General features: G+C 40.1%; 1 protein-coding gene across 5 annotated transcripts in view; it reads right to left on the reverse strand.

Annotated features, from left to right (window-relative positions):
* The window catches only part of AMBRA1 (autophagy and beclin 1 regulator 1), a 135,872-nt gene that overhangs the window by 84,459 nt on the left and 37,412 nt on the right, over positions 1-14,001 (reverse strand). For all 5 annotated transcript variants that reach the window (XM_029997088.2, XM_029997078.2, XM_041129673.1 and 2 more), the window contains one exon: positions 10,987-11,169. In XM_029997088.2, the coding sequence (XP_029852948.1) occupies positions 10,987-11,169 (183 nt within the window). The remainder of the gene's footprint in view (positions 1-10,986; positions 11,170-14,001) is intronic.

Here is a 14,001-nt window from a genome sequence, read left to right on the forward strand (position 1 = left end):
GCTGAAAAGCTAGAACAGCTGATATTACCCTGGTGCCAGCTGAAGATTATTTCTGCACCTTCTAAAAAGGAAAATAAAAAAACCCTCCACAGATCAGTAAAGATGGGTGGCACTTTGTGTTATTTCTGTACCATATACAGCCTGCTGACAGAGGGAGAGCAGATGTTAGCATGACTGCAGTGCCAGCGTGAAGCACTCCAGCAAGAAATGAAAAGTTTCCAAAGTTCTCTAAAGTACTGGTGAAGATCTAATGCTCTACTTTCTATTTAGTGTCAACTACCTACAGACTCATTAGCTAATGATTTGCAGTGGATAGTTTAATTAACAAAACCTGCAAAAGCAGATCCCTCAGAGTGTGTGTGTCTACATAAAAAAAGGCTGTTCTGTAAAGCAACTCAATAACCTTGCAAAAATAAATGAAACAAAAATGTGCCACAGCAAGTGCTGTAACAGGGCTAAAAAGGTGTCCTGCAATGCCCTTTAAGTGCACCAGCAAATATAAACAGCACAAGGAAACTTCTGCAGTGGAAAAATAATAATGAAGGAAATAAGCAATCCATTGAGCAAGATGCAGGGAAAGAATCAGAAATAATCAGCATGGAAGGTGACAAGGGAGACTTAATACTATAATTATTAACAGACTAATTTGTCTCAGGAGGAAAACTGTAAGAACCAACAAATGGTCAGAACAACTTTAAAGGTCTGGCTCAAAATTCAGGTTATTAATAATTTCTTCAGATACCAGTGTGGGACAAATCAAAACAGCGACATGGAGAATAGGAGTTGGCAGGCAAAAAATAGCATTAACACTAACACAGAATGGAGCAGGAAAAGAAAGTAATTCTCAAACATTCAGGAGATTTTATGGACCTTTAACAGGGCATAAGAAGGATGAAAGTTTATCCTAAACTGGGTAATACAGTCAAATCTCATTGTTTTTTTCTGCTATTGTTTTGTTTGCTTGTTGACAGAAAAGTTGACCAATGTAAATATAATGGAGCAGCAATGCCGGCTCTGAAAACAGAGATGGAGATGCAAAACTTTGCATCCTAAAGTTTGGAGAAAAAGGCATTTTTTTTTTTGCATCTGGTAACTTGGGTACCACATTAATAACTGAGTGGATACAGAAGATAGTCAAGACTGTCAGAAAGGAAAAAAGCTATGTTCTGCTTTTCTATCTTGGCAAGAATTCTCTTTAATATTTAGAGATTGTTGTATCAGGAAGTGAAATTAGAAACACAGTATGGGATTTCTAATACAATCTGTTGGTCTAACTGTTCCCATTGTAGTCAATATTAAAACTCCCACTGACTACACTGCCGATAGAATTAGGCCAACAATGACCATTTTGAAAAGCCATATAATTATCAGAGCCAGCACCGGTAAGCCATGCAAGTTCGTAAGAATCAAATTATATCAGACCAAGCCAATTGTTCCATTTTTTCAGCATTTTATCATGTTTCACGCAATTCAATTTAAAATGCTAAATAAATCAATTTCTATTGCAGAGGTTAGACACTTACATACAATGGAAATGGTAAATAATTGGTTAAGTGGCATCTACTAATATCCTTAAGGGTTGGCACTGGATTCAGTTGCACCATCTTGATGTAACAGAAAAAGAACAGTAACATTTTCTCAGTACTTCAAACATTAAGTATCTCTACTTACTTGCTATCAATTTTTTAAGACTGCAGGAGGTTACTGCAGAAGAGATAGCACAGAGGGCAGGAGTAGCACAAAGATCATATCAGGAGCTCAGAGGAGATTATCAGATAATGCAAACTTACTGGGCTTTAGAAGTAGGTCACGTCTGACCTCAGGTCCTCTAAAGAGGGTACCTGGAGGACATCATACTAAACTGGCCATACTAAAGAAGAAACAGATCCTGAAATCTTGCAATTCACTTCACAGGATTCACTGCTGATTTAGATGAAAAACAGATGACATTTATCCTGAGAAGGATGTACTCACAGGAGCTGCATAGGACTGACTACAAGACGAAGTACGTACTATGTTTTATAAAGGGTACAGAAGTAGGAAAAAAGTGGTGAGGGGAACATTACATTTGCTCGTGATTCTAAGAACATGTCGATCACTTTCCAGCACCATCTTGATGAGTAAAGGACATACAGTGTTGGGAATACTATGATAGAAAGTTAACTACTAGCCTTACAACTGAGAGGAGCAGCAAATACCAGAAGATACTAAAAGTACAGGTTCCATCCAGTACATGCTACTTTACTCACAGTTCCTAATTCTTGGAGAAGTTGTAAACTCAACCCAGGAAAAGGGGTTTGAGGACAAGGCTATCTCACCTAAAAACAGGATTATGTTTAAGAGAAAAGATTCAAGACAACTGACTTATCTCTGAGCAGAGACTTTTTTCCACAAGTAGATACAAATAAGCACGTCAGGAGCACTGTTATCAAAAAGGGTACAAGTATTGACATCCACAGACATTAAAACAACGAAAACACTGATTTAAAAGAATATACATATTCTGGTAAAAATGAAAGGTATAAATATAAATTTATCTACCCATATTTGAAGGATATGACCATTACTGAAGGAGACGTACTTAAGGCAGAATAGAAGACAACAAGAAACAAGAAAATTTAAGTAAAAAAAAAGCATTATCTGCTACACAAAAAGCCTTTCCTGGCACCAAATATATTAGGACCAGGGAGCAAACTCCCAAGTATTACACTGGAAGGCAAACAAAATTGAAAAACAAAAATATTAGAGAAACTGCAAAGAGCAATGCTGCCCAGCTGGACAGACAGGAACTAGAAGAACAGATTTTTAACATAGCTACTTAACACAGTAATTGATAAAGAAGTTAGGTAAGTCACCCAAGACATGGTGCCTTTCCATCTTCCTATGTTCTTTTGAAGGCTAAAATACCAGTCTTTCGCTAGCAGCTTTTTCAAAGGAACATCACAGAAAACATATCTATTTATCAGCTAAAACTTCCAATAAAAGAGCAGACTGCTGAGTTACTAATGGCTCTCCTGACCAGAGGGAAACAAACCCCCCAGCCTTGATTACCTCTCAGAGGGCTGTTCAGGGGAAAATGTATTTACAAGATTAAAAATGGCACTTCAGAAGATCAAGTGTTTCAGGAGAAGCATCACATAAGAGAGGATTTATCACCTGGTCAAGAGAAACAGCAGCACTTGCCTGTTAAATGCCAAGGATTAATTGCTTCAGAGAGACTTGATTTGGTACCAGAACGAAGCACTCTTATCTAGGCGCAGTATCCAGTTATCTCTATTTTAATCATCACCTCACGGTGTGGTGGGCTCACAAAATGATGACACATTTTAGAATAAGACTGATACACTCCAAAGCTACAGTGAACCATTAGAAAACAGAAACATTGGAGGCCAGACAAAGGTAGAGAATCCCTACTTCCCAGCCTAGACCTGGTACATGAGTATTAAGGAAACCACTGTATTCAGTGTTTTATTAAAAAAAAAAAAAAAAAAGGCATCCAGCACTACAACGACCCTTCCTTTGAGACCCCTTAATGAGCCATTTTCAAGCATTCATCCAAACATGAGCACGACTAGGGAAAACATCACTATGGGTAATTCTAATCACTTTGAAACTTCACAACTGGTGCTCATCGAACACAGTTTGTAGTGCAAACATACAACTGGCTGCCCCATCAGGCTTCAATTCTGGAATAAAATGTCAAAACTAAGCACCAACTTTTTCTTTTATCTTTTTTTTTTTTTTCAATATATTGCACTGTTATGCTACTGCTTTTCCAAGAGAAACAGAGATGAAAACATAACTGCACAAACAACGCTAGCCTGTTAGACCTACAGGCTTGAAGAATGCTAACCACTGCCTGCTCTGCCCGGCCAGCAACGAACTAGTAACAGCTTGCTTCCTAATCACTCTCATTAACACCAGACATCACCTACTAGGTGACCTAGTTTGATTTAGAGTTTCACAGACACAAAATAAAAGCAAAAGGAAAACAATGAACACAGTTCATAAGTAGCAGAAAAACTCAGATGTACCATCTTGACATCAAAACTGTTTCTACAAGCCCAGGCAACCAACAGTATGGAATATGATGTGAGCTTTTCTGGCAACTGTCATCTTTCAAAAGGCACTCGTTCTTTCACCACCCTGCTATGAAGACACTTGCCTTGCTGGAATGTGACTTAATGGTAAAACAACATTATGCTGGAGAGAGTAGCAATATCCTGCAGTACTGCTGCAAGGAAATAGTCATTGCCTGTCACTGCATCCAGGCAGTATTATTAGACATTAAGACCAAGATAAGGGGAATATAAAAGACTGTCACAAAAGATAAAGATAAAAAGAATAGGGAAAATGAAGCTGCAGGCTACTATGAGTAGATCACAAGCCAAGCTTAGACTCTCACTAATCATTGAAAAATGAAGTTCAAAGAGCAGATTCAATATCATTCCCATTCATCCAGGACTTGTTAGCATTCTTTGCCTGCAACTATGTTTAAGATGATGAATATAATTAACATAAATTGCTATGTATCTGGAAGCAACAGTGCTAACTGCTCCAGAAACCTGTAACAGAGAAGAAGAAAAAGAACAGAAAGTGACAACCAAGTTCCACAAAATTCAGGTCTGCCTTGAAAGCCAGTTTTGAGAAGGTCCATCTTCATCAACAACAGTGACACAGAGCCATATGAGCCAATAAAGAGAGGCAGAAGAAACAGCATCAAAACCACAGATAAAGGGGCTCTGGGAAGAAAACAACAAAGGCAGGTATGTACAACAAATAACAATCCTGCTTTTAGTATCTTTATCTGAACTCAAATAACAAATTGCTAACGAGATTATGATTTGTAGCTGCTCAAGTAAGTGAAACAGATAACAACCTGTCCCATCTAAGAATTCAAGAAAGAAATTGTTGCTTTTTCTGCAGTATACTGATGTCTCATGGATCCTAAAAATCCATTTCCATCAGCATTTAAGTGACATAAAGAGCCCATATAGATTCTCACATCTCCTATCATGTCTTTAGTTAACCTCAAATATAAACATCAGGATGGTAAGGAGAAAAATGAAAAAAACCAGTCTAACTGCTTTTAGAAACCTTGCGGTTCGGATATGCTACCTTTCTACCACTACATCAAAAGGCTACAACTGACCAAGTCATCTCTCTCACCCACCTTCACTATGCCCTATCAGAACTTAGCACTTGGCATCCCATCCATCCTGAGGTGTCAGCTTAAGCTATAGTCACCCTACAGAGTAAACCTCTTTCCTTACCTCTAGGATTCCCTACGCTTCTCTCTCCACAACGACAGAACTTGTCTCACTGTTCTGGAGCTGTAGATCAAAAGCTCCATACTTATTTCAAGTCTCACAAAAAACTTTAATCATTCCAATCTCTTCTTTCTCCTGCCAAGAAAACCTGGCTCCTATTTGAAGGAGTTTCTTTTGCAGAAGTTGAAGGTTGTCATAGGAAGGAAAAAACATTCTGAAATACACGAATGCAGAGTGAACAGCTGGGAAGGAGGGCAGCAAAGACCAAGACTGTCTGTACAAAGAGTCCGAGTTCTACCCATGTGCTCTTAGTAGTTGGTGTGCTAAGGGAAAACAGCAGGTGCACTGTGAATTGATTGCATTTCTGCAGATTAGTGCTCCCATTGCCCTCTGTCTCTAGCAAACAATGATATAGAGTCAGACTGAAAAGGTAGAGACTCGGTTTAAACATGAGCATACAATTCCTTCACAGGGGTAAGGAAGAAGTTATTTCAGTAACTGGTAATCTCCAACCTCTCTCTCCCCTCACTCAAACTTTCCAAAATCTCTTTCTGTCTCAGCCATTAAGCAAACCACATGCTTATTCTCACCCTGACACACAACTCCCTCCCCGATACCCACTTTCACAATTCCACTTGAGAAGCAACAGGGTGAACAGAATACCAAACCAAACCTACTACCCAAGTGCACACTACTAAGTAACCACACTGCCACAGCCATTGTCTCCCCTTCTCTCTCTCATCGCATAATGTTGGTTCAGACACAATTGCTTCCAGCCAGTTCCTAATTAACATTTTCAGGTACCAATGCACAAGTAAAGGTTCTTAAAGAAGCTAACAAGAAAAGATGCTTTAAATGAAGACATTCCAAAAGAAGCGTGACTGCCTGGATGTCTTGCATGAATGTCTAATCAGCCATGCACTTTTCTCCTTAATACATAAAAAAGTTAAACCAAAATGCCAGCTTGAAGTAGAGCACCAACTACGACACAAAACAGACTCCCAAGCCAAACAATTCACCTATAGGAGAGGCCAAAAAGAATCTACCATACTACTCTCCAAAAGAAATGAAAATCATATTGAAGAAACTGTAAGTGAGACTTAAAGCTTTAATGCAGTGGCAGTCAGCTGGCAGGTTGTGATCTCACAATCTTTTAAGGCAAGAGGCTATTGGAGGAACTTAGATTTGGCAGTTCTTGCCATGACAGTGTCAATAAAGCAACCAAAAATGGCAGAAGACAGACATGGCAGATACTCATGTATCTTATGCACTTATGAAGAGACCCCTGGAAGATGCCCATCTGAGAAACCATAAGTCTTGGTCCAGAACATGCCTTAAACTAAAGAACTTTAAAGTTGACAAATAAAGCCAAATAATGTCACCCTGAATCTCATAAGCTTTCCGTAAGTGATTCATCCTCTCTGCAAAGCAAGAGCCTGCTTCCACAAAACCAGAATGCCCATTATGGTCTCAGTAAAACAGTGCCTACAGTGCTCATGTTCTCTGTCTGGGTGCTCAGCGGTGCCTCAAAGTAAATTAAAAAGATAAAGCACCAAAACAAGATTTCAGGCCTGTGAGGTAAAGCCCTTCTTGTTGTAGAGACACAATAAAGACCTTCCTAGTCTGTGACAATGGCACAACTGAATGGAGCCACCCCAGCACAGATCCTCCTGGGAGGAAGGAAAAAGGAGAGGACAGAAAAGGGGAAAAGCTGCAGACATCAAAGGAGTGTAATCTCCAAGCTCCTTCATATCTATAGTCTAGCAGGCAGCCCACTCTAAAAAGAAGACATCTCAGAAGCAGACAGAGGAGTCAGCCACAGTCACACCTTTAGCCTTGGCTTGAAAGCCTTTATAGAACTCTAGTGAAGGATTTGAGCAAGGCTTTCAGACAGCGAGCTGGCACACTGTCCTATATATCTGCTTTTCAGTCTGACAGATAAAACGAACCTGTATTTGTGTATTTGTTCCCACGCTTACCACACACAAAAAGGGACATAGATGGCCAGGATTCATCTGCAGAAACACCTTCACATTCTGATTATGGTGACAGATTCAGAATTACACATGAAAAAAATTAGCTTGTGCTATCCGAGGAGTCCTAGAAGCATCACCCACAGTCTCCAGCATCAGAGCTGTTCAAAAGGAAGTCTCTACAAGAGACCCAGTCAAACTTGTTGAAGAAGTCAAAAGAAAAGATAGTTTAGCTCTAAAAATCTAAACTATGTGATCCAAACATAGGACACTCAAAAAAGACCTTGAAATTAGAAAGTTCACCATCTGTGACTTGTCTATGAAGAATCTATTTTTACCTGTTATGCTGAAAGAGTAAAGTCACCTCATTCTCCATTCAGAGATTCTTATCACAGAATACAAGAAGCCTTTTCATTTTAGCTTAGGATTCTGCTAAAGCTAACCCTAAAACCCACTCATATCAATTTATCTGCTAATAACCTAATATTACAATCTGTATATATATTACAAACTGTATTAAATGCTTTCATGCAGACATGACTAAGTTTACGGTTGTCAGCTGTATTCAATAAGCAGTAAGATGACAACAGTGACACGTTAAACACAGGCAGTGCATGTAGAGAGATAACATCTTATTAGACCAAAAAACAAGGTATAGCTTGTGTCTCCCTCCTCCTCCCCTGTCCATAAAAGCTGGTGTAATAGAAGGATATTACTAATACCTATAAAAACACTCTACTTCACATTCTTAGACCAACCCTACTGCTATTGCTGTCACAAACTAAATGTATTTATGTATGAATTCAAATGAGATTCTGGAGAAACTGCATGGAGAAAATGACACCATTAGATGGACACACAGGATGAGAGGCTTTAGCTTAAATTCAGAGGCCATGTGTACACAGATGAGAATAATGCTGATAACACACTGATGTTTTAGTTATTGCTAAGCAGTGTTATACTAAGTCAAGCACTTTTCAGCTTTTCATACTGCCCTGCCAGCGGAGGCTGGGAGCGCACAAGAAGCTGGGAGCGGACACAGCCAGGACAGCTGACCCAAATGAGCCACAGGGGTATTCCATTCCACGTGTTGTCATGCCCAGTATATAAACTGGGGGGAGCTGGCCGAGGAGCACTGCAGCTCAGGGACTGGCTGTACATTGGTCAGTGGGTAGTGAGCAATTGTATTGTGCATCACTTGTTTTATATATTCTATTATTATTTTTCCTTCTTTTTCTGTCCTATTAAACTGTCTTTATCTCAACCCATAAGTTTTACTTTTTCCTCCCCCAGTTCTCTCCCCCTTCCCATGGGGGTGGGTGTTGGGGGGGAAGTGAGCAAGTGGCTGTGTGGTGCTTAATTGCCAGCTGGGATTAAACCACGACACCGAGGAAGGCTTGTCTTCCAGGCACCCTGCACAAGCACAGGGCTCACTCCTTGCCCAGAGCTCTATGTAGAGTAAAATCAACTGGTGTTTAATGCCCCTACATCTTTCTCCTGATCTCTAGGAAAATTAAAGAAGAGAGAATATTTACCAAATACATTAACCCATTTAGAAAGATAAAGAATCAGGGCAATTTGCTATGGCTTTTACATTAAAAAAAATTCACTGGATTCCAGGAGAAAAGCATGAGCTGCAGACAGCTAGACACAGTAGTAACTTTCTGTCCTACCTCAGATCTGGAGAAGCAGGGAGCATCTAGATCAGAGCAAGAAAGAAATACACAAAGAAATACACAACTCTTCTCAGGTGAGCAAGCAAAGAAGGAGGGATACAGGAGCCAAAAGGAGACACAAGAACTCTGTATAAGAGATGTCATTGTGAAGTGTCAGCAGAATAAATCAAATGAGTCACGAGACAAGTTCCAGCTCTAAGGACGCCCGCACAGCAGCTCCCTCTAATCAGCCAGGAGAAATAATGAAGCAGAGAAGGAAAGAGACAGCATGTCTTGAATGCACAGACCAGAATTCAATATGAAGTATTCAACCAACAAATTCAGCCACTGCACAGTAAGGAATAAACACTTCTTTTTGCTCAGTATGAAGTGAAAGACAACCTTAGCATGGCTGATTGAATTGCTTCCCTGACTGGGTGCTCTTACTGTGTGAACATTATCTGCAGGGGAACACACTTCTCTGCAGGCATTGCCTGGCTCTGTGAATTAAGAACTTACCATCTTTTATTTTCCCAGCAGAACAAGCTGCCCCAGACAAATGAAATGGAATAATGGAAACATTAAGGTCTATGCTTGCAACGCACCCGCCTCACAAAATGGGCCCAGCAGCCACCATATTTCTACTCTCCCAGACCACGAAGCTTCTTGGGAAAAGCTAGCAGGCAGTTACTCTTCTGCATTATCTTCCCTCATTTACATCTTACACAAACAAGGCCACAATGACAGGGGAAGATGTTCACTCACCCTGTACTTCTGAGCATTTAATTGCTGGAGCATGAAATGACAGCTTCACAGAACAACATTCTAAGGAAAAAAAAGTCTACCACCACTTAAAAAGTCAGAAAGGGATTAATATCTTGCTTTTCTGGGAATAGCTAGTGTTACCAGTGTCCTTCATAAAGGGACTTCACCCTGACACAAAGGACGTGGAGCTTTAACAACATGCCATCTCAAGTATGTGCCACTGCAGCAAGTGAACATGAAAGTTATGATAGTAGCGAATTTAACAGCATCCTCTGCTGGCAGCAGCAACATAAAAGCCCAGGTTTTTGAGGAGTTCACAGCTCCCATCAAACATACCTCCCTACTACACTACCACCATAGACTACTTCTATGACCATGCTCAGAATCATCCTATGTTTTAATCACAAAATATACAAAGGGGGAAAAATTCAGTGAAATACTTAGAGTACCCAGGGAAAATCCCATATTTAAAAGGAAATTACTCAAGACAGACTAGAAAGGTCATATTCTCTTTTCTTCTAAAATGGATTTTAATCCTAAATTCCTGAGCTTTTGGTCTCCATGCTATCTAAACAATCCATTACTATACTTCCATTTATTGGAAAGGGTTTGCAATAAATTTGTTTGCTGGGATTACACTGGGTATCACTATAAGTTCAAAAGCAGATGCTGGAGAGCAGACTTTAAAAGTCTGTCAGGAGAACCACGCAGAAGGAAATACAGTGGTTTATAGGAGTGCTCGTCTAAGGTTTGGATGCAGAGTCATTCCTCACTGACACAAGAGGGCATTTGCTCTCCTTACAGGAAACTAAGCCTTAACTTAACACAGATCCACTATCACCAAGTCTTCCAAAAAACCAATCTCAGGAACTTCAGCTAATTTGACAAAGTTGTGCAGATAGAGCAAGTAAAAGTAACAGAACATGTCTGGGTGCTTCCTACAGCCTTAGACCAAAGAACTAAGTCCTGCAAAGCCTCTTAGTGGTTCCTGTTCTGTCTCAAGATTTGAAGGCTCTAATAAACTCTTGGCTCCCCATCTGTTCCATGGGAGAGAAAGATCTCCTTTTCTTTATTTAACCAGTCTTTTAAATCTGGTTGTGATAGCCTGATGCGTTGACAGTAGCCTAAAGCATCCTTAATTTTCACAACAGAAATGACAAGACCCATTTGTAGCAATCACTGCTCTAATTATTGATTGAATGACTTAACCTGTTCCTACAGGAAGCCTGAGATGTCCTTGATTGGTAAACAGTAGGAAGCCACAAAGCAGTCTTGTGCCGACAACAGACTCAAGCAAGAGGGCAAGGCAGCATGCACACTTACTCAAAATCTTCAAATTCCAGATCATTTCCCTCTACAGATGGGCTTGAGTTCTCCGAAGTGGAAGAAGAGGAGGAGGAAGAGCGGAGACGGTTTTGTTGGTATCGCATAGAGCGTTGTCGAATACTGTCCCTTCGGGAAAGATACTGGATCATCCTCTGAGCATAATATGCAGCAGGAGACAACCTGAGCAAGAGAGAGATATACTCATTACACAAGTATAAAGTGACAGCCAGTCCTATTTTTCCTTTTGAGCTCCAAGTGCCAGGACAGTAACAGCATATCACGAAACTGGCTGTTTGCATATTATCCATGAGCAGGACAGAGTAAATAAAAAAAAGCAAGCAGAAGTAATTTTCCCTTTGTATGCTATACTCCCACGTGATTCCCTTGTTGTGCAAACAGAAGCACTACACAGTACCTATAGACAAAAAGCTCATCCACGGCACAGAGAAGTTAGCTTCTCAGGACTCTTTGGAGCTCATTATTTCATTTATTACCAGTTCACACAACCAACTCCAGCAAGCATTCCTGATAAGAATCAAGCCCGCTCCCAATGCAAACTCTGCTTGCAATGCCAAACAGCAGCAGTGTTCAAACAAACATTGAAGGAAGGTGCTGTTGTTTTGATGGTACTTATGGAGCACCATAAAATATCAAGCAGGGGTAAAAAAGGTTTAACAACTTTAACTACTTTGTAATCCAAATGGTACGGATTTCATATAGCGACAATTTCATCAGAACCACTAGATGTATGTTAAGAGGAGCATTAAAAGCCTTGCGTCCCACCTGAAAGGAAAATCTTCCTCTGCAATTAACTCTTAATTCTCTCATGCATAACTTGGCCTTTGTTTGCATCAGCTATCACACACCAGTATTACCCCCTTCCTTGAGGCTAGACAGATAAAAACCACTCTCTTTTCCTACCCCACATATATCCACAGCTCCTGGCACATGCTTTCTGTGACACAGTTACTCAGTATTAAAGTTCAGACACCTCAGATGCTTGAATAATCATGTCTTTAGCCTTATTTGGATTAGACTTGAACCCTAATTTGGGAGGAGGAGGGGAGATGACACCACCACCCCCACCCCGAAGTAGTTAGACATTAAGATGTCTATTCCTTTAACTTCTAGCTTCTTCCCACTGCCCCCCATTCCATACATGTGTTTGATTTTGTTCTTTTTTATTAAATTCAAGTTACCAGACTGGTACTTCCCAGGGTCACGAAAATACAATCACATTTCCTGCAAAGGCACCACAGGCAAGAGACCAATAATGGAGAACAGCCTAATTTTTAATCTACAGATGGAAGTGTGAACAGCTTCAAACAAAGAAAAATAAAACAAAAAACTCAAATGAATAGTGAATTCCAGGGGATAGTCTAGAGATTAAAATATACTTATTTGCAATCACAAAGAGAGGTGGCCTATCTGCCTTATAGGAATGCTACCCATCTTCAGAACAGAGTTTCAAGCTAAATTCATTTACAGTGGACCTCACCATCAGCCATGAAGACTCTTAAGGATACATTTAACTTTATAGTGACCAACACCACACGGTTTCACTGTGTTACACTACAACCAGCAACAAAAACACAACTCCATTAATAATCTATGATAATATGACTGTTAGAAGACTTTTTATTTTTTTCTCCCTTCCAGAGCTGTGCTGATTCTATGGCAATGTACTGGGAATAAGATTTTTGCTTATATATGGGTAAGTTTCATATCCACAAAAGCATGAGAAGCAAACCATGAGACCAGGTCTGATAAAGTACTCTGCTACTATCCCTGAAGTCATATTTCAGTGGAAAACTACATTTAATAGTGTTTCTAGAGACTGCTCCCTACAGCAGCATGAAAAAAACACACCCCTAATTCTTCAAGGGATAGATTGTATTAATGTTTTGGCTGCAGACACCCATCAAGTACATTCAATCTCACATTCTGCCATACATTCAGGGCATATAAGCAAAAGAGAAGGTAGCAAGACAGAAGGAATTAGAAGTCATGTAGACACAAAGAGAGAGCATCTTCCCCAAGGTAAGCTCCCTGTACCCTATTAGGCTGCCTTCTTAGTAAAGAGGCAAGTTTAGCAGACAGACTACAAGGCTCAGGGGTCTAAAAACTTAGTCAATAAGCAGCAAAAGGGTAAGGGAAACGACACTCAGTTTGTTCTGGATTCCTCCTGGATCTTTTATGTGCTGTTTGATGAATTAAAGCCGTTCATGCATATATAATATAGAAGGCTTCGCTGTATAAACACAGCACTTCTCTCCACTCCCCTGAAGACTTAATAGGCCAAGTATAAAAAAACCAAGGCATTACAGCAGTGCACTCACTTATGAGGAGCTGTTCTCTTCTTTGGCCTTTTCCATAAGCCAAAGCCTCTGTGTATGTCTAAAAATAAGTCTATGGCATAATATGTGCACACAGAGAAAGAAAGGAACATGGAAACAAGGCAACACTGGAAAACATGAACAGTGGTCTCAGCAGTCCAGCTGAGTCACTGAAACTTTTTTCTTTGCTAGTATCACACCAAGGGAGTTTTACAGAAGGATGAGAAGAACGAGTTTTGCAGGCATTTAGTCTTCTCAAATCATGCAGCACATCACAAGAAAAAGCACAATGATGCTTGTTAGAAGAATGAGTACGAGTAAGCAATAAAAACTGGCCACAATGGATGACAAGATGCCAGATTCAGCTTCCTGACAGCACATGGTATGTAGACTGGATAGATACACTGTGAAAAAGATTTCCAAAGACAAGACAAGAAGCTTAAGTCTGACACACAGAGAAAGGTGCGAGGGATAAAATACAAAAGGGCAGGGGAGAAATGTATTCAAAGAAATAGGCTAAAGAATTAATCTTTGCAGATGGGGGGGGGGGGGGAAGTATTTGTCAGGCTGTATCCATCTTTGGAATACAGTTATGACACAAACCAGAACTGAGAGCCAGCGTAAGAGATTTAGCTGTCCTGGAGGGAGGAGAAGGCTGCAAAACAGCATAAGAAAC

The sequence above is a fragment of the Aquila chrysaetos genome, chromosome 2 (genome assembly GCF_900496995.4).
Source record: "Aquila chrysaetos chrysaetos chromosome 2, bAquChr1.4, whole genome shotgun sequence".
In the NCBI taxonomy this organism is placed as follows: Eukaryota; Metazoa; Chordata; class Aves; order Accipitriformes; family Accipitridae; genus Aquila; species Aquila chrysaetos.